The sequence below is a fragment of the Rhinoderma darwinii genome, chromosome 9, assembly GCF_050947455.1.
Source record: "Rhinoderma darwinii isolate aRhiDar2 chromosome 9, aRhiDar2.hap1, whole genome shotgun sequence".
Lineage (NCBI taxonomy): Eukaryota > Metazoa > Chordata > Amphibia > Anura > Rhinodermatidae > Rhinoderma > Rhinoderma darwinii.
The window spans coordinates 93,562,327-93,580,615 of NC_134695.1; the positions used below are offsets into that span (position 1 = coordinate 93,562,327).

At 41.2% G+C, this 18,289-nt stretch overlaps 1 protein-coding gene across 5 annotated transcripts in view; it reads right to left on the reverse strand.

Annotated features, from left to right (window-relative positions):
* The window catches only part of NFAT5 (nuclear factor of activated T cells 5), a 66,008-nt gene that overhangs the window by 24,472 nt on the left and 23,247 nt on the right, over positions 1–18,289 (reverse strand). For 4 of the 5 annotated variants that reach the window (XR_012850671.1, XR_012850672.1, XM_075838527.1 and 1 more), the window contains exons 2-5: positions 13,922–14,047; positions 5,735–6,266; positions 2,069–2,255; positions 1,231–1,421 (exon numbers count right to left, since the gene is read on the reverse strand). Coding sequence is in view for 3 of the 5 variants with exons in the window: in XM_075838527.1 (XP_075694642.1) it covers positions 1,231–1,421; positions 2,069–2,255; positions 5,735–6,266; positions 13,922–14,047 (1,036 nt within the window). In the remaining 2 variants the exon portion in view is untranslated. Of the gene's footprint in view, positions 1–1,230; positions 1,422–2,068; positions 2,256–5,734; positions 6,267–6,756; positions 6,819–13,921; positions 14,048–18,289 lie in introns of those variants that run through there. The other variant, XM_075838528.1, reaches the window with a different exon arrangement.

An 18,289-nucleotide genomic window follows, 5' to 3' on the forward strand; every position in this document is an offset into this window, starting at 1 on the left:
AAATATCAATAGTATTAAATATAAATCAATTATCTAAAATTCTCATCTTACACGCTCACACATCTATTTTACTGTTGCAACCCCTCTCCTGTTGAAGTAACGGAGTAGTCCTTGCCACACTGTTCTTTGGAGCTTGGCGTAGTCAGGTATTCTTGTTCATCATGGTCTGCAATGCCTCCAGGCTGCTGCAAAACTCTCACCCTCCCCATCGCCCCCTTTTTTTTTCCTCCATCAACACTCCTCAAAGCTACAAATGTTCAATGCTTTCTCCATACAAAGTGTTTTTTTTTTTCTAACCTAAAAGGCTCCTGACTGATAGGTTTGCTACATAGGAGAAAAGGGAAACATTTACATTTTGTTTCATTTAACTCTGTATGCCAGGCGATGTAATTTGTAAGGCAAGTGACTGCAGCTTAACCATAATGTGTAATGCGAGTTAGTCTGAAATCACCTCCAGTCTCATAAGCGGCCCCCGGATGCAGCTCTGTGCCCCTTTCCTTTATGCTGTAGCTCTGCTTATTCAGATTGGCTGCCATGTATAAGCACAAGCCCACCACGTTTCAGTCAGTGCACAGAGAGCGGATGTCTTATATAAAGTAAATCAGGATTACAAATTACAAGAAACTAAACCACTAGTGATCCCCAAATGAACCTCAGTAAGGGGGGAGCCCAAATAGCCACCTAACTTATGAAGAAAATTATTGTGGTGGTAGCCATCTGGTCAGTGAAGAGTTAACTTTTTATTTTAAATTAGATTATGGCCACTATTTTATCAAGAATCAGTGCCAAATATGACAAGGATGGTAAGAAAAACTCGCACATCTCAGTTATTTAACTACTTGGGCTGTATTCTCTAAATACTATTGTCACTTAAAACTTTTGTGTCTGTTAGAGCCTAATAATAATGATAATAAAAAACGTTTTATTAGACAAGTGTCTCCTATAATTGATCTCAACGATTCACAATAGGCTTTGTAAGGGGAAAAAAAAACAATTTATAGGGTGACTGTAGGGTTCTGTTTTTTACTCTATGCAGCGTTTCAGGAAAGTCTACATTCTTGGCACGGTCCAGTGGTGATAGAATCCGGAATTTCCACATTTTAGATAAAAATGTCTGATAAGGCCCAGTAAGAGCAGCATGCACGCATGGCACAATGACATAAACCTGTCACAAGGGGTACAGCAATTCAGATCCTGAGGGTGGGAGCTGCTGGTAGATGATTTACTTACGCTAGAGTCATCATGTTGCTGGGGTCCAGCATGACCTCTATGACTGTGGTGCCCTCTATATCCACTTCCTTGCAGGGAGTTGTGTTCCTTCCAGTCACCCTGCAGGCCTGGTAGAATCCGTGCGGCTTCACTCGGCCGGAATCATTGCCTACGAACACTTGGAGCACCACAGGCTCATTATGACCTTCCAGCTGGAAAAGAGTAATAAAATCCCATCACTGTTTTGAAACATAAAAAGGTACCCGCGTTGTACGCTGCTGGCATATGTACTTCTATACAGGCCGAAAATTTATATTAGGTCACACGCAATACGCACACCTTAATGCCTTGGTCAGATTGACAAAGTGATATCCAGAGCAGTTGGATAATGCCCCAACTACGGTAAAATTGGAATGTATAGGAGACGATCATAGCACTCAAGAGTATGGCAAGGAGTGATCATGGCAGAGTATGTCACCCATCCCCTACAGTGGCAATATCGGGTGGGGGTGGGAAGTCTGTCAGTACGGTCTATGTGAAAGCAGTTAGGAATGCCGGTGACATCATATACCAGCGTCTGCCCTCCTACTCTATTTTGAAGAATGGGGCTGGGGGAGAGGCCACATGGGAACAGTAAGCATTTTTTATTTTATTTTTAAGCCCCCACCGGTGGATGCATATAGTCAGGAGACTGGACAGTTGCTTTAAAATAAGAATCATTTCTTTGTAGAAAACAACTTCAAACAGGTTCTGCCAGCTGCCATGATGGGAGTTGTAGTTAAACAGTCAAGGTGCCATAGAGTAACAGCTACTTCTCTACAGTAAAACATTTACTACGCAGTGGTGAAAATACACCTACCTTTACTGTAGGAAATCCCTGCTGCGTCCGGTCTTTCACAGAACCGCGGCTTCCCTCTGTCAGGTATCTGGCACGATGCTGAGTCTCTGGCTGGACCACAATCTTCACGTCTTTCCCTTCACTCTTCGATGGAAACTGCTCACACAGCGATGGACTCTTCTTCCCTCCTTTCGGAGACTCGGAGGCTCTGTAGTGGACATGGTAAAAAAATATATCCTATGTCTTGGGATTTCACCAAATATAAGAAGCCAAAATAGTGACAACAAAACTGCCCCCTTTGACTACTCTGCACTACCAAGAAAGAGTAAAAAGAAATCACATTATCACACGTAATCTTCCTTTGTACAACATCTACCTACCTCCGACAGCTACTCCCATTTATTTCAATGGAGTATGACGGACTCTCCACCGGTGACAAGGACTAAGCCGGCCCATTTCCTTAAGAAGGTTCTGGGAGATTCCACATATAGGTCCAACATACACTATATAACTTTTATTTTTTCCCCCAAGTGAAGATTTTGAGCCATTGTTTATTTACATGTCTATACAGATAGCCAGTATCTCTCAATGGAAGATGAATGCCAACTCCCACCCTCCTCCATGCATCTGCGATCAGAGACCAAAACACTGTGTAGCCGAATAGGTGACTTCACTCTTATTTTAGATCTATTTACACCTTTCATGGGCTCTTTTCTTGGAGAAGTGTAAGTATTACATGAGATTCCCAAGCAATTTCTTAATATAATGTTATTGGGTTCTCTCTCCTTATGAGTTGGAGCAGTAGCCTGAATTCTGTAAATGGACTGCTCACCGATTTGGGCAACCACTTTTTGGGCCCCCCGATAGAAGGTTTCTAACCTGCCCCCTACCACGATCAGCTGGTAAGTCCTCCGTTCGCATCAATAGACAGTCTATGTAATGTAAGGACACGCTGGTTGCTCCAGAATGAGGAGGGCCCCTTAGAAGCTCACAACTCTGGGTTATGGGAGGGGGTGATTAAATGGGAACCCTCTACAATTCTCTAATAGGGCATCTAAAAAGGAGCCAACTAAACCATACAATCCCTTTAAAGTGGCTCAAAATTGGGAGCTTAACAAAAAGCGTAAAAATAAATAAATACGCAAATAAACAAAACCTCGTCAAATTTGTAAAAACCTCTAAAAACAAGGATTTAGCAAGTAAAACATAAGATATGATAAACTGCTTAAAGGGGTTTCCCATAATCAATATTTATCACCTATCCACAGGCTCCCAGGAACAGCAAGGTAAGCCAATTCTCGTGATCGGTGGAGGTCCCAGCAGTAGGACCTCCACCGATCACGAGAACAGGCTTACCTTGCTGTTCCTGGGAGGCCCATAGGAATGGAGCAGTAATGCGCATGCTTGCCCACAGCCCCATTTTTTTCTATGGGTCTGCCGAAGATCACACCCGGCATCAGAATAGGAATTTATGGAGCGGTTTTAGGAGAATGTGCACTACTGCTCTGTTCCTATGGGACTCACAGGAACAGCAAGGCAAGGTAAGCCCGTTTTCGTGATAGGTGGGGGTCCCAACGGTCGGACCCCTACTGTTCAGCTATTGATCACCTATCCTATGGATAGGTGATAATGATTATTGGAAAATCTACTTTAACTGCTGGCACATTAGATGTTTGCAGACGATTAGGGACAATCTACGTACTTTACTAATGTACAAGCCTGCATTGGTTGTGAAGAATAGATAAAAGGAAAAAATCTGCTATAAATCATAAATATAGCTAAATTCTACCATGAATTTATAGAAAGCTACTATGCAGCACTTTAAGCGGCCATCATGGAAGCTTCTGCCATCTCAGACAATTGCTTCAGAACATGCAATCTATGCATTTACTATGAACCAATGGCCTCCACGACACAAGACCTAGAGAACCGGGAAGATTCAGTCCCATAAATTATGCACTTCTTTATTGTTGGATTAGGACAAAATAAAAATATATTTTAAAGTATGTACATATCAGCAGCATATTATAGAAGGCTTGATATTTTGTGTGTCAATGATGTAGCAGGGCTGAATTTGTTGTATAACGGTTTGGGTCTGATTTGCTCATGCAACGATGCTGACATTATATCTGTACTCATTGGCCACCAACAACATAGGCTCAACCCATAGATCTACATACACTGTTGATGTTGCCATGTTTGCTCATTTCAGGGTAGAGTTTGTCAACTATTAGCTATGGAATGTGCCATCCTAGAAACCATTGACAGTGCAGCCAACATCCATGGTGCCTTCTTTCATGGCAAAAAAATACACCATAGATCAGGTGCATAGAGAAGCAACCAGACAGCTGCTCTCCACAGGAATCAATCACCTCCTAAATGGAAGCCCTAGTGGATGTTCACATCTTCTCCAATAACAGCACCCAGCAGAGCCATCAATGGATGCGGCACTTGTAGAACGAGTGTGTATGTACGCCAATGTTGTAGCCAAAGAGTTCATTGACGCATGGATGATCCAGTGTTCGGCCACTTCAAGTTTCCACCAGTGGATTTTGAAGTGTAACTAAACTTTTGAAAACTTTGAACTCATCAGAAGTTTTGATTGGTGGGGGTTCGAGCACTGAAATCCCCACTGTTCGCTAAAATGATGCGGCAGAAGTGTTTGGGTGAGCGCTGTATCGCTTCGTTTCTGATCGGCTTTCCTCGGAGTGGTGCACAGGCTCAATAAGTCTAAGGCTGCATTCACATGAGCGTGTCCGATTTGCATGCGCAAAAAACAGACCGTATTTCCTGCATTTCATGTTCATGTGCCATCAGGGAGCGTTGTGTGTGGCATCAGTGTGCTTTGCGCGTCGCATCCGTTTTTCACGTCTATGGTTATCCTCTGCAAGCACTTCAGGTTTTTTTTTTAATTCTCTTCATCTCTTTACCAACGGATGTGTGAAACACGGACAGCACACAGATGTCGTCCCTGTGCTGTGTTTTTCACTCACCCATAGACTTCAAAGGATGACAACGTCCCCAAAAATGCACCAATATAAAACATGCAGTGAGTTTCACGCAACGGACACTCGCTGCGTGAAAATTCACGCATGTCTGAATAGCCCCAATGAAATGCATGGGTCTGTGTGCGGTCAGTTCAGCGGACAGCACACGGACGAGGAACATGCTCGCCTGAATGAGCCCTAAGAGTCCATAATAAGAGTCAGTGAATAGAAACAGCCGATCAGAAACTAAGCGGCACAGCACTCACCCCAGCGCTTCTGCCGCTTTGTTTTAATGGTTGTGGGGGTCTCAGTGCTCGGACCACCACCAATCAAAACTTCTGACATGTCACTATAAGTCTAAAGCTTTTTTAAATGTTTAGTTACACTTTAAGAAATGTTTAAACTCAAGAATATTGCTGACAGTCACAAAATTTCTGCTTCACCCAAGTGTATGAGATGTTTGCAAGACCCTCTGTACAACAGGACTATAGCATAAAAGTGCCTAGATTACCAGCACGTAGACATCATACAATTGCCCGTTCTAATTTTTCCACCATTCTATAGTCTCCCCTCCTCTGGATGAAGTAGAGTGACCGGCCTTTTTTGTAACTATGTTCTACTCTAGCGCTGATTTACATATGAACAGTAAAATTTATGGATAGGACAGAGGGAAAAAGCATATTAAAACGTAAATACCAACCCATTTCCAGCCTGGCCGTTCCCTTTGTTGTCCGAGGTGAGCTGAGAGAGAACATAATGTGGAGCCTTGGCACTGTCTGCATCAAAAACGCCCATGTTGGAATCTCGTCGCTTGGCGCCAGGCCTCTGCTTGGTGTTTCGTTTTCGTGACTTACGTGGGACCTCTGTGTTATCGTTGTAAGAATGGGAACTCATGTTGCTGAAATTAGATGTGGAGTCTTCGGTCCACATATTGCAGCTCTGCTCAGAATCCAGTCCACCCCCTTCATCTTGGCAGGACATCCGACTGCTATCCAGCAGGTCTTCCGGGGGTGGAGAAATGTTTAGGACTGTCCATCTCAATGGCACAGATGGCTGCTGGCCCGCATTACTGGCTAACAGCGGTTCACTTACCCCTGGCTTACTTACCCCTGTGGTAGAGGATTGCATAGCTTTGGTATCGGTGAGTGAGGTAGAGTAATTAGAAGGACTGGAAGTGGTGGTAAAGGAACTGCGAGCACCGCCCATGGTGGAAGAGGAGGAAGATGAGGCATCTGCAGTGTATAATCCAAAAGTAAATACACACATTTTCACCGGCACTGGCCAGCAGTCCCAATGGATTTAAGTGATTTTTTTTTCCTTCAAAAAATATATTCAACTACTTTAATTCCCACAGAAAAATGTTGAAATTTGGTAAAAATTGAAATGCAAAAAAATTCTGCTAATATAATAACTAGCCAATAAGGGCTCCGGTCACTTAAATGCCCTCACTGTAATGGCTGTGCCCATAATGTTCAACACAAAAAAAAAAAAGGGGGTAAAAAATGTTTACATAATTTGACCTTCCTTGATAGAATTTAGAATTTTTGGGCCAATTGCAAAAAAAAAAACAAACAAACTGAAAACTCAACAGTTTATAAACCCCCCTATAAAATGTGTTTATTGTAAACATTTTTGCCAATTAGTATAATTTTTTTAATTTTGTTTTTTGTTTTTTTGAGTGGGACTGACTGTAGCCACAAAATATTAAAATAAGTTTCTAACCTATGAAGCAGAGAACTACAGGTCATTTTTAATGCAGACACTCCCTGCTTCAGAGGCAAATCCTGGAATAAAAATATGAGAAAATAAATGAGAAACAGCTGCTAATTATTCCAGTTAATCAACTATTAAAAGTAATAAAGAAAAAAATTAGGAGTCAAACTCATGTATTTAGCAAAATGGAACTGATACAGTTTTGGACCCTAAACATTATGTAAAAGAGGGTAATTACGGGATCGGGCATTGACCTTAAATAACTTTATTGAAAGACTGGTTTGATTACAAGTTCTAAAAGGTCTTATTAATGAAGGTGGATTTATTATAAAGGCACTAAAACTAGAATACATTATAAAGTGGTGACCTTTTTTTAATTTATGATGATTTTTGCCTCAGTCAATTAGGCAAATATCCCAAAATATAATACACCACCTCATATATATATATTTTTTTTTATTATTTTTTTTATCTGGCAGATAAATAGGTCAAATATGTGTTAAATATTGAATATTAATGATAGACCTAATTATTAAAATAATTATAAAAATGAACAGGACAAGTGCCAGTCATAATGGTAACAAATTAATTCCATACCATGAATTAAGATAACGTACCCTCAAGGGTAAAGAGTAATATCATTTACAATATAAAAATACATGTTTTTTGGAAGAAACAAGTTCTTCGAAACCGTTCTATAGCTTTTAACTATTGACATATGGCAGCTAAGAAATTCCGGTTTCTTGGGAAATAAAAAAAATCAGTTTCATATTTTATCAGTTCCATTTTACACTGTGTTTGTGCACATTGCTATACTTTGCAGCTGAAACGGAAAAAAAAATAAAAAAATTCAGTGACTTTCCAAAGCATTCACATTTAAAAAAGTAAATCATAGTACTGTATAGGTGCTGTATAGGTGCTGTATAGGTGCTGTATAGGTGCTGTGGTTGCTTTTGGTCATGCATTAAGAAAATGCTTCTATATTAAATGCTTTGTAATATAAAAATTATATGTTTGTTTAACCAGATTTGAAGCCACTTTGCTCTTCGCAGAGACCGTATTATATTTTTGTATTTATTTTTGCTATTATGACCACACCTCATAATCAAGAACCTAGTTTTTTTTTAATAATTATTTTGCCCCATATAAAATATCTAGGGAAAAAAATATCAAGAGCAAAATGAATTACTCTAAGCACTAGTAATATAGGATATTATTTAATTATATTAAAATTTATTGCTAAGGATTCTTTCAACCTAATATACCTCAACCACACAAAAAACTGAAGTGGCTGGAAAAGATTAATAGTTTATAAAGTAAATTTTGGCTTGACATTTGTCATTATATATATATTTTTTTTTTTTTTATTTTTTATTTTTTTTATTTTGGCTAATAGTATACATTTTGAAAAAATAAATTTTTATGCTTTTTGTGGTGTAGAGATTTGAGACTTAACTATGGCTTAGACCGGTAAATAGAATATAAAAGCACAGTGCAGCGCTAATAAAAACACTATAGAGATTACAATGAATAAATAAAAATGATCTAAAATTATCTAGCCATGTAGATAATTTATCAGGTCAAAAAAATAAAAAAAATGTAATATTTTTTTGGCCTGTACAGAAGAAAAAAAAAACCTAAAATGTACAGGACAAAAAAGGCATTATATATATAAATAATTTTTTCTTTATTTGTTTAATACCCAGGGATTTATATTTAAGAATTCCAGTAACGATGTACAAATGGTGATGTCTACTCGGCTCTTTCACCCCTCCGATTGTTAATCTCTGAAGCGGTTATCCATCTCTAAAACGGATACGTACAAGCAAAGTGGCCACATATCCATGGTCAAAATAGATGCGGCAATTTTTTTTATTTAATATTGTGAGATTAAAAAAAAAAAAAACATATTAAAAATGAACATTTTTACCAACATTCATTATCAAAACTGAAAAAAGAAAAAAAAAGAAAAAAGGAAAAACAGAAAAAAAAAAGGCTTAGGAAGAAGTCTGAAAACGAGACCGACCTATACCCTGGGGTGAGTTTGGATGGGTTTAGTGTCTCTGGCAATATTTGTCTTCACTATTGATAGACAGACATAGTCACACAACCCACCACACGATGCCTGCCTCTGAGTGGAGAAGCTAGAATGCAAGTTAACTGTATTAATAGAGAAAACAGCTAGCATCCCAGCAAATATAAAAGAAAAATGCAATCCAATTATCACATGGAATTTCTAGGGCAATTTGATCAATATTTTAGCCCACGATTACTCTTAAATATGAACTTTTCCTCGTTTACATCCGCAACCCCTCCCCCTCCAAACCCCACCCCCATCTTTTCAAAACGTATACCTACATACATAGGTTCAATTCTGATATTTTAAGGTTTATTTCTAGAACATATTTACGTTCATGTCAGACTGAGCAGTCTACAGGATATATATATTCAACAGCCGGTTGCCTCATCGAAACGTTTCAACTGATTGCACCCCCCCCCCCCCATTATGAATCTTGCAATTGGCTGCAGTTGTGGCGGTAATTTCAATGGAATACAAAAAAAATCAAACAATGTATCTGGCACGGGCATATTAAACAGAATATGCAGATTTTTGGCATAAGTCACAGGTTTACGTTAAAACAAGGGGCAGTTGCGGTCCTTAAAGCATACGTGAGCCAACGGTTGTCTTTTTTTTTTTTTTTTTCCAGCCTTGGATAACACATTTATGATCAGTAACTGCAAATCTAAAGTAGTTTAAAACCAAATCGGTCTCAGAGGCTCAGGTTAAAGTTCTGTCCCTTATGCTTTACACTGCAGATCTGCTTATTGAGACTGGCTGTACTCAAGACTAACATAGACTCACCAGGAAGACAGCATATGGAATGTAGACAGCTGACGCTCCATCCCACATGTTGATGTAACAATCTGATCTCTCTGTCTTGCTCGGTTTACAAAAATACGTTTGGAAGTATAAACAATATCCAGAGTGCACCGAAAATCCTGCGACTTAGGCCGGGTTCCCACGTAGCGTAAACGGTGCGGAATTTTCTCGACAGAATTCTGTGTGGAAATTCCGCAGCATTTACAGTAGCAGCAAAGTGGTTTAGAAAATCTCATGCTCACGCTGCGGGGGAAAAAAAAACAAAAAAAAAACACTGCGGAATTCAATTGACTTCCGCAGCGTGTCAATTTATGCTGCGTTTTTTTTGTGGACTTTTGCGGCGCAATCGCAGAGATTACGCTGCAAAAATCGCAACTCCGGAAGGAAAAAGACAAAACATACTTACCCAGAATGCTCTCCTTCCTGCAGTCCAGCCTCCTGGGATGGAGTTTCATCCCATGTGACCACTGCAGCTAATCACAGGCTGCAGCATCACACGGCCTGCAACGTCATCGTAGGAGGCCGGACTACGTGCAGACGGAGGGGGGTAAGAATGAGCACTTTCTTCCGCAGCGGAAATTCTGTTACAAAACTGCAGGTTTTTCGAAACGAATGTACTGCGGGTTCCAGGTCGGTCCAACCAGTGGGAACCCGGCCTTATAGTCGGGATTAGATTTACTACTCTGGTTTATTAAAAGAGTGATTTTAGTAATAAAAACATCAAATAAAATAGAAATATTAAAAATAAAAAACTTAATTGGACCAGGCTGACTTTGGATCCATTACATTTTTAGTTTGCGATCTTATATATTATGTTGTTGTAAGAACCAACTTTTGTAGGTTATTTTAATGATTTTTCAGCTGATTATACACAATGGGTCATACCAATATTTGGGAGAATAGACCCCAATCAATCTACTGGGGAAAATCTACTAAAAAAAAAAATATGAAAAAAGTGTAGCATACATCTAGTAGAGTGACATACGTGGACCAGGGGCGGACATATCATTGGTGCAACCTGTGCTGCCGCACAGGAGCCCACGGTCACCTTAAAGAAGTATTCTTCTGTCCAATAGATTGCCTGGTAATGCCTGAGCTAATGAATTTTATGGCTAACGATTACTGATAGATTTTTAGAGAGACATAAGGAGGTGATCTATGATGAGATATTAGAGAGTAATGGACCCATTTACTGTAAACAGGGGCCCTCAGCTATTTGTGTACATCCCGACATGGACCATATATGTTATTAGAATAGATAACACGAATACTAATTTAATTTACCAGAAGCAGGTGCTCTGACAAAAGTCCTTTAGTGGAACATAGATTTCATTTCAGATACATCACTAGAACCCAACATCTGGATGGAATGGGGCAATAAGAAAAAAATTCCACCTGAAAGGATGTCGTCAATATCCAAAGCCATTAGGCCATATTACAAAGCCACTGCCCAACTATCAATTACGAATACAGCGGGTTGCAAGGTGACGATTTCATTTGGGCAGTGGTCACCCGCAGGGCATGATGAGTTGTAGTTTTGCAATAACTAAAAAGAGTTAGTGATTGGGGACCCCGTATTATAGTATAAAGAGACAAAAACACTGAATAGGGAAGAAATCAGAGACATCACGTCCAATCTCTCTATGTAGAGGGCTGCACGCGGCGGTCCTACAAAAATCAGCGCAATTGTCAATTATGATAAAGATTCATAAGACTGTTTTGGGGGCTTCTGCAGTCGGACGGGATTATTGAACTCTATAGCAACATACAGTAAATGTGCAAAAAAAGGAGATTGATCAACACAATTCTCTCTTTTAGCCCTTTTCATGGGGGCTTTGTAATGCAAATATTTCACATCTATTCCAGCAGGACCCACATATGCAGCTTTGTTAACGGACAATAATTTTGTCTTATTGTGCGAGTCATTTCTTTTACAAAAATTTAAAATTTTTTGCATCCTCTCATAACGCCATACACTGTGTGTGTCGGGGCCTACAGTACTGTTCATCCTGAAATTTATGACTATAATACCAGTACTGCCAGAAACAGGCACACCGATAGAGAGAAAGCTGAAACTATGTATAATGCACGTGTAGATTTATATGCCGTTCGTGGTCTACGTAAAGTTGGGTGACAACGCCTATAGGTACTAAATTTGGTCGTCACCTTGGAAATCCAGAATCTAATAATCCATGAGAACTAAAATATTTAGAGTCCACAAAGGAGGAGGACTCATGAACTTGAAATTAAAAAAATATATGTTTTATTTTAGTGGGAAATTGCGCATTAACAATTTTTAGGCTCTTTTTTTTTTTTTTTTTTTTTTTTTTTAATTGTAGCCTGTCTAGGCCGTGTTGCAGGAATTCTACGTCCAGGTGCATTGTTGGACGAGGAGGAGAAATTTTGGTAAATATTCCGGAATAAAATATTCCCTGATCTAAAACATCAGGAAGTCCCCCGATATAAAAATATACCCTCGATATATATTTATACTGAAGCGCTAAAGTAAACCGTAACACTTTTGTTATTGGAAAACAGAGAGGAAAAAAAAAAGTTTACATTTCACGAACCTCGCTGCCAAGGTTAACATTTCCTTCGGAGTGAGCGGAGGTCGAGAGCATCGAGCTACCATTATTTTTAGATAAAATATAATACCTATTTAACCCCCCCTCCCCCAAGAGCAAACTCCAAATCATACTGTACCAAAGCCGGACTGTCAGGACTGATTTAGTAGGTTAATCAACCCGTGCACATTCTGTGATCACCGCAGACGATAAGAGTAATCTCTAATTACCAGCACGAACCGCAGCCAATATAAACAAGAGCCATTATTTTTAGCTTACGCCAAAAGTGGGTTTGACTAGCGGAAAAGCAGTGAGGCAACAGACCGTATATTCCATGTAATGAATTAGGGCTATTCGTATTGCAATACACAAGTAACCAAGCAATAAAAAAAAATTTATGCAATCTGTGGGCTTACTGTGAAAACGGCAGTGCAATTGGAAATTTGGTCGATTTAAAAAAAAATAAATAAATATATAAAAAAAAATTTTTAACAAAAAAAAAAAAAAAAAAAAGTTTGCACTGGGATATAGATTATCCTGGAATAAGACAATAAGGCCACAGATTTGGAGTAACTCTACTGGCGGCGATAGGACAATGAGCAGCGCCGTAAAGTATTAGGGTATGTGCACACACACTAATTACGTCCGTAATGGACGGACGTATTTCGGCCGCAAGTACCGGACCGAACACAGTGCAGGGAGCCGGGCTCCTAGCATCATACTTATGTACGATGCTAGGAGTCCCTGCCTCGCTGCAGGACAACTGTCCCGTACTGTAATCATGTTTTCAGTACGGGACAGCAGTTCCACGGAGAGGCAGGGACTCCTAGCATCGTACATAACTATGATGCTAGGAGCCCGGCTCCCTGCACTGTGTTCGGTCCGGGACTTGCGGCCGAAATACGTCCGTGAATTACGGATGTAATTACTGTGTGTGCACATACCCTTACATTTCGTAGGATTGGTGAAATGCGGAGTTGGAGTGAGGCTTATGGACTGGTTATATCGTGCCGGGTTTTTAACACCACACTGGGGATTTTGCATGCACATCGGTAGCAGGGAGCGCAAACCAGATACAATGCGGTTTAGGAGGAAGGCTGCTTATGGCTGTATTGAATGAATTATATATAGGGATTTTGTATTAAAATCCATTCATGTTTGAATGCAATAAACATTTTTTTTGTAAAAGGGTTTAACCAGAGAGCAGAATAGCCCAAAATGGTTTCCATAGATTGAAGGGATAAAAGGAAAGGGGCGATTAGTGGAATAAAGAGGAGTTAGGAAGGAATAGAACAGGATTACATCATTATTTATAAATGAAGCACGCGGGCTGTCAACCAAGTCCGGCACGGTAATAAATACTTCACATGTGCTGGAATCTGAGCTCCGCTCTTCACGTAATAAAGTTGGCAGAAAAAGATATTTCTCATTATACCATTAGTCCATTTGAGCAAATAAATGCATGCACTCCAGCTTTATTTACTTTTTTTTTTTTGGGCGGGGGTGGGAATTGGCATTTTGGGGAATTATTAAAAGATTTATTCATACAATGGCTTTGCCTCTTTCTAGACATTGTTACATAAGCCGCGCTCCACTTTACCAGCGCTGTTCATTTAGGCCAGAAATCAAATAAAAAACATTTTTTTTTTAAAAAAGGGATGAAGTATAAGAAAACAACAACAACTCATGGCGCAATTATAGGATTAGAGAAACGAAATGATATGCGTACCAGCAGCGACAACAGCTGGGGGAGGCGATCCTGCCTCACCTCCGCTTGTCTGACTCATTGGGGCAACTGAAGTTTCACGAGATGTGGGCAATTGCAGTTCCTTTGGGAGAAGGTCATAAACCGATTCTAAAAAAGAGGAGGACAGATAGGTTAGCGTTCAAGTTGGAAAAGTATCTGGTTTTACTGATAAATCATACACACATTAAATACTACATCCAGAACCTAAATGACACGCGACAGAACTGAATGGGCCCTCGTTCTAGAGACCGGTGTGGAGGTGGGATATACACCTATCAAACACTAAGGCCTCATTCACACGACAGGGTTTCCCGGCCGGCGGCACCCGGCTGCATTAGGAATAATAGACCCCTAATGGGGCTACTCACACGACCGATTTTTTGCCGGCCGGGAAAACCGGCCGTCAAAAAATAGGACATGCTCTATTTTTGGCCGGGTACCCAGCCGCCCGGCTCCCATAGAAGTCTATGGGGCCGGGTAATACACGGCCATCACCGGAATGTGTCCCGAGTGATGGCCGGGTTTTCCGTCGCTTGCGCTCTATCTCCTCCTCACAGCGCAGAGTGCATGTGAGGAGGAGGAGTTTATGCGATTCGGACGAATGGCTGTACACTGTGTAGCAGGGCCGGGGTGTACAGCAGGTGGAAGGGAGCGCTGCGCTGGCTCCCTTCCCCTGCTTGTTTTAAAAGCGCCCTGGCCCGGCGACACCTTCCATGGCGCCACTAGCAGCTGCTGCTACTACTGTAGCGACGCCACTATAGCAGAGCAGGGAGGTATCTCCCCGCTCTGCTATGTGCTAGCTCCATTTTAGCTCCCTGAAGGAGCGGAATCCCCGTGTGTTTGGAGATTCCACTCCTGGACAGAGCGCTTGATGTCTCTGTCCATATCTGGGCAGTGACATCAGGGGAAACTCCTGAAGCGGAATCCCCGAACACATGGGGATTCCCCTTCAGGAGTTGCCGCTGATGTCACTGTCCAGATCTGCCCGGCCCGGATGCAAAAATAATGCAAACCGGCCAGGAAAAATGGCCGATTTTACTGGCCGATACTCGGGCGGGACCCGGTCGTGTGAATCCCGCCTTATGGCATATCCTATGTCTATGATGGGAATACGCATAAGGGCCTGTTCACATCTAGTTTTTTTCCATCCGTTGGAGGCATACATTGGGAGGAGTCCCGATGTATATCTCAGACAGAATGCACCAACATTCCCACTGTATAGGCATACATCGCCCGAAATCCCCAAGCACAGCACCTGATGTCACTGTTCATATATAGGCTGTGATATCAGAGGCTTTCAAACACGAAGACCCCGGCCAGAGCATCACAAGCGCTCCGGCCGGGAACTCCTATCTTGGGAAAGCCCTTTTACTGTCCATATATGAACAGTGACATTAGGGGCTTTGCATAAGCAAATCCCTGGCTAGAGACTCCGCTCCTATTGTGAGCCCCCGACAACACTGCCCATATATGGACAGTAATGCCAGCGGCTTCTACAGTCCCGGAAGTCCCCGGAGAGAGCAAGACCGAAGCTCTGGCTGGGTACGCTGTAGTTGAAAGCCCCTGACATAACTGTCCATACATGGATAGTGACATCAGGGGATTCCCCAGTGCCCGAATCCTCAGCCTTCGCTACTTGATGTTCTGGAAGGGGATTCCAGACCTAGGAAATCTCTCCAAGGAATATATTGAACGTATACCTGCGACAGATGCCATACAGTGGAATCCGTCAAACAGTCTCCCATGTAAAAATACATATACCGCGTAGTATACTGTTTGCGGGATCCCACAGGATGGAATAGCGTGGTATACTACATTATTCAATTCTAAAGAAAAAAAAGGAAGGTATAACAACGACGTATACCAGCCATAGGCCAAGAGGATGCTCTTTTGGACAGTCGCGCTAATGGAGCCCTATGGACACGCGTGTACGAAGGTCGCTTTCCCAACATGCATATTAAACGTGACGTAAACAGGCCCTTCGGGTCACCTATATAAAAATCAGTAGTATCTCATCCATAGATCAGGTATGTGGAGGAGCCAGTCTTTTATTTTTTTTTCTTGGTCCGCCGTTAGGAACGTTATTTGATAGGTCATAAGATTTTTTTTATTCTTACCATCAGTCTGTTCAAAGGGACACTAAACGTAAAAATATAATATAAGACCAGGGGTGGGGGTAATTGTCCTCCTGCAGAGTCTTCTGCCATCTGCTGAAGTGGACAATCTTTTCAAATTCTAGCAGAGAAACAATGGTACTTAAAGAGGCTCTGTCAGCAAATTCTCAAATCCCTATCTCCTATTGCATGTGATCGGCGCTGCAATGTAGATAAGTTTTTTTTTTGAAAAATTTTCATTTTTGGCCAAGTTATGAGCTATTTTATATATATGTATATGCAAATGAGCTTTGAAATGGACAACTGGGCGTGTATTGTGTTTTTAACTGGGCGTGTTTACGTGTATGACGCTGACCAATCAATGACCAGTCAGCGTCATACACTCATCTCCATTCATTTACACAGCACATAGTGTTCTTACTAGAACGATGTGCAGCCACATACACAAGTGTCCTGATAATGAATACACATGATCTCCAGCCTGGACGTCTTTAAAAAGGGCTTCCCACTTTACGAAGTGATGGCATATTGCCCCCCAGCTTTCTCAGAAAGAGATATAAATGGCACAATAGATTCTACACAGCACATACGAGACGTTCTGACTTCAACCCAAAAAAGTAATACAATTATAAAACAACTATTAACAGTTGGATCTTCTAAGCAAGGAAAAGGATATGGCGCCACTAATTTCCCAATTCCCTGAACAACAAAAATATTTGCATCCCGTTAAGATCTCCAGCCACTAAATAATTTCCAAAGTATCCATAAACATATGAGATAATGTGTGCGGGGGAGGCCTGAAGGGTTAAGAGGTGACCCCAAGCTTGGAAACCAAGTCCCCCTGGACTTATGACTCCGCTAGTATCTGAAGTGGCCAGCTTTTTGAGAAGGAAGTGGTGCATGGCCCATGCCATCAGTGCTTGCAAGATTTAACCCCCCGGCCAGTTCCTACAAGAGACCAAATTAAAAACCGGTGCTTGTTTTGTGTTCCAAATCTTTCTTCCACCCCTCCATTTAAGACATCTATAAAAGGGATCTTTCGTTGGCCAAATGCCACACTGGCCCTTTGATGTCCGCGGCATAAAATGTGACCTATTGTACGAGATTGCATCCAGGAACCTTGAGAATTCTACTGAGTCAGTCCGGCCCTCACAAGGGCTTGTACAGTGATACATTTTACCTCCATCAACAGCTACATTTTCCTGTGTTTCAATGTTTTCATCTGTAATATTTATTAGGATCTCACAATTTAATTGTATTTTTTATTAGTTCTTTTCTACAAGAATTTTGGCAACTATAGACAAACACTTATTTTTTATTATTATGATCCAACATTGGACCTATGGACCCACATATACAGCAATAACCCAAATCTCCCTTTTATGACTGCCTGTGTGTCCTCCAAGCAGAATACAGGACTCCATACATATCTACATGTATATTTTGAAGATTTTGCTTTTGATTTTTTTTAGGGCTTAAACACTAATAAGGTGTGTTAGCAGATTTTTTTTAAAAATACATGTATGTTAGAAAACTGGATAATGTCCGATTCTACAAATAAACAAAAACAAATAAAAACCAGGCTACCCCTTTAACCTCTTAACGCCGAAGGACGGATATATCCGTCCTCAGCAGCTGCTAGTTCGCGCAGGAGGACGGATATATCCGTCCTGTGATGGCGCGAGTACTGAAACTGTACCCACGCGATCAGCGGCATGAGCACGGCTGTTATACACAGCCTGGCTCCTGCTGCAACTGCCGGAATCGAAGCGCGCTCCGATTCCGGCAGTTTAACCCATTAAATGCCGCTGTCAATAGTGACAGCGGCATCTAATGTGTTTGACAGAGGGAGGGAGCTCCCTCTGTCACCCGATCGGCGCCCCCGCAAAAAAATCGCGGGTCGCCGTCGGGTTTCCATGGCACAGGGGGGTCTAACAAAGACCCCCAGGTCTGTCTTCAGCATCTGCCTGTTAGGCGATGTCGGAGGCATGACCTAACAGGTTGCCTGTCAGTTTTACACTGACAGGCAATAATGCTTTGGTATACTAAGTATACCAAAGCATTATATATGCGATCGGCACATCGCATAGTGAAGTCCCCTGGTGGGACTAAAAGAAAAAATGGCAATCAGTTAAATAAAGTTGGTGAAAAAAAAAAAAATAATTACAGTGAAAATCAAATAAAACTACTTTTTTTGCCCAAAAAGTGGTTTTATTTAGTAAAAGTGTCAAAACAA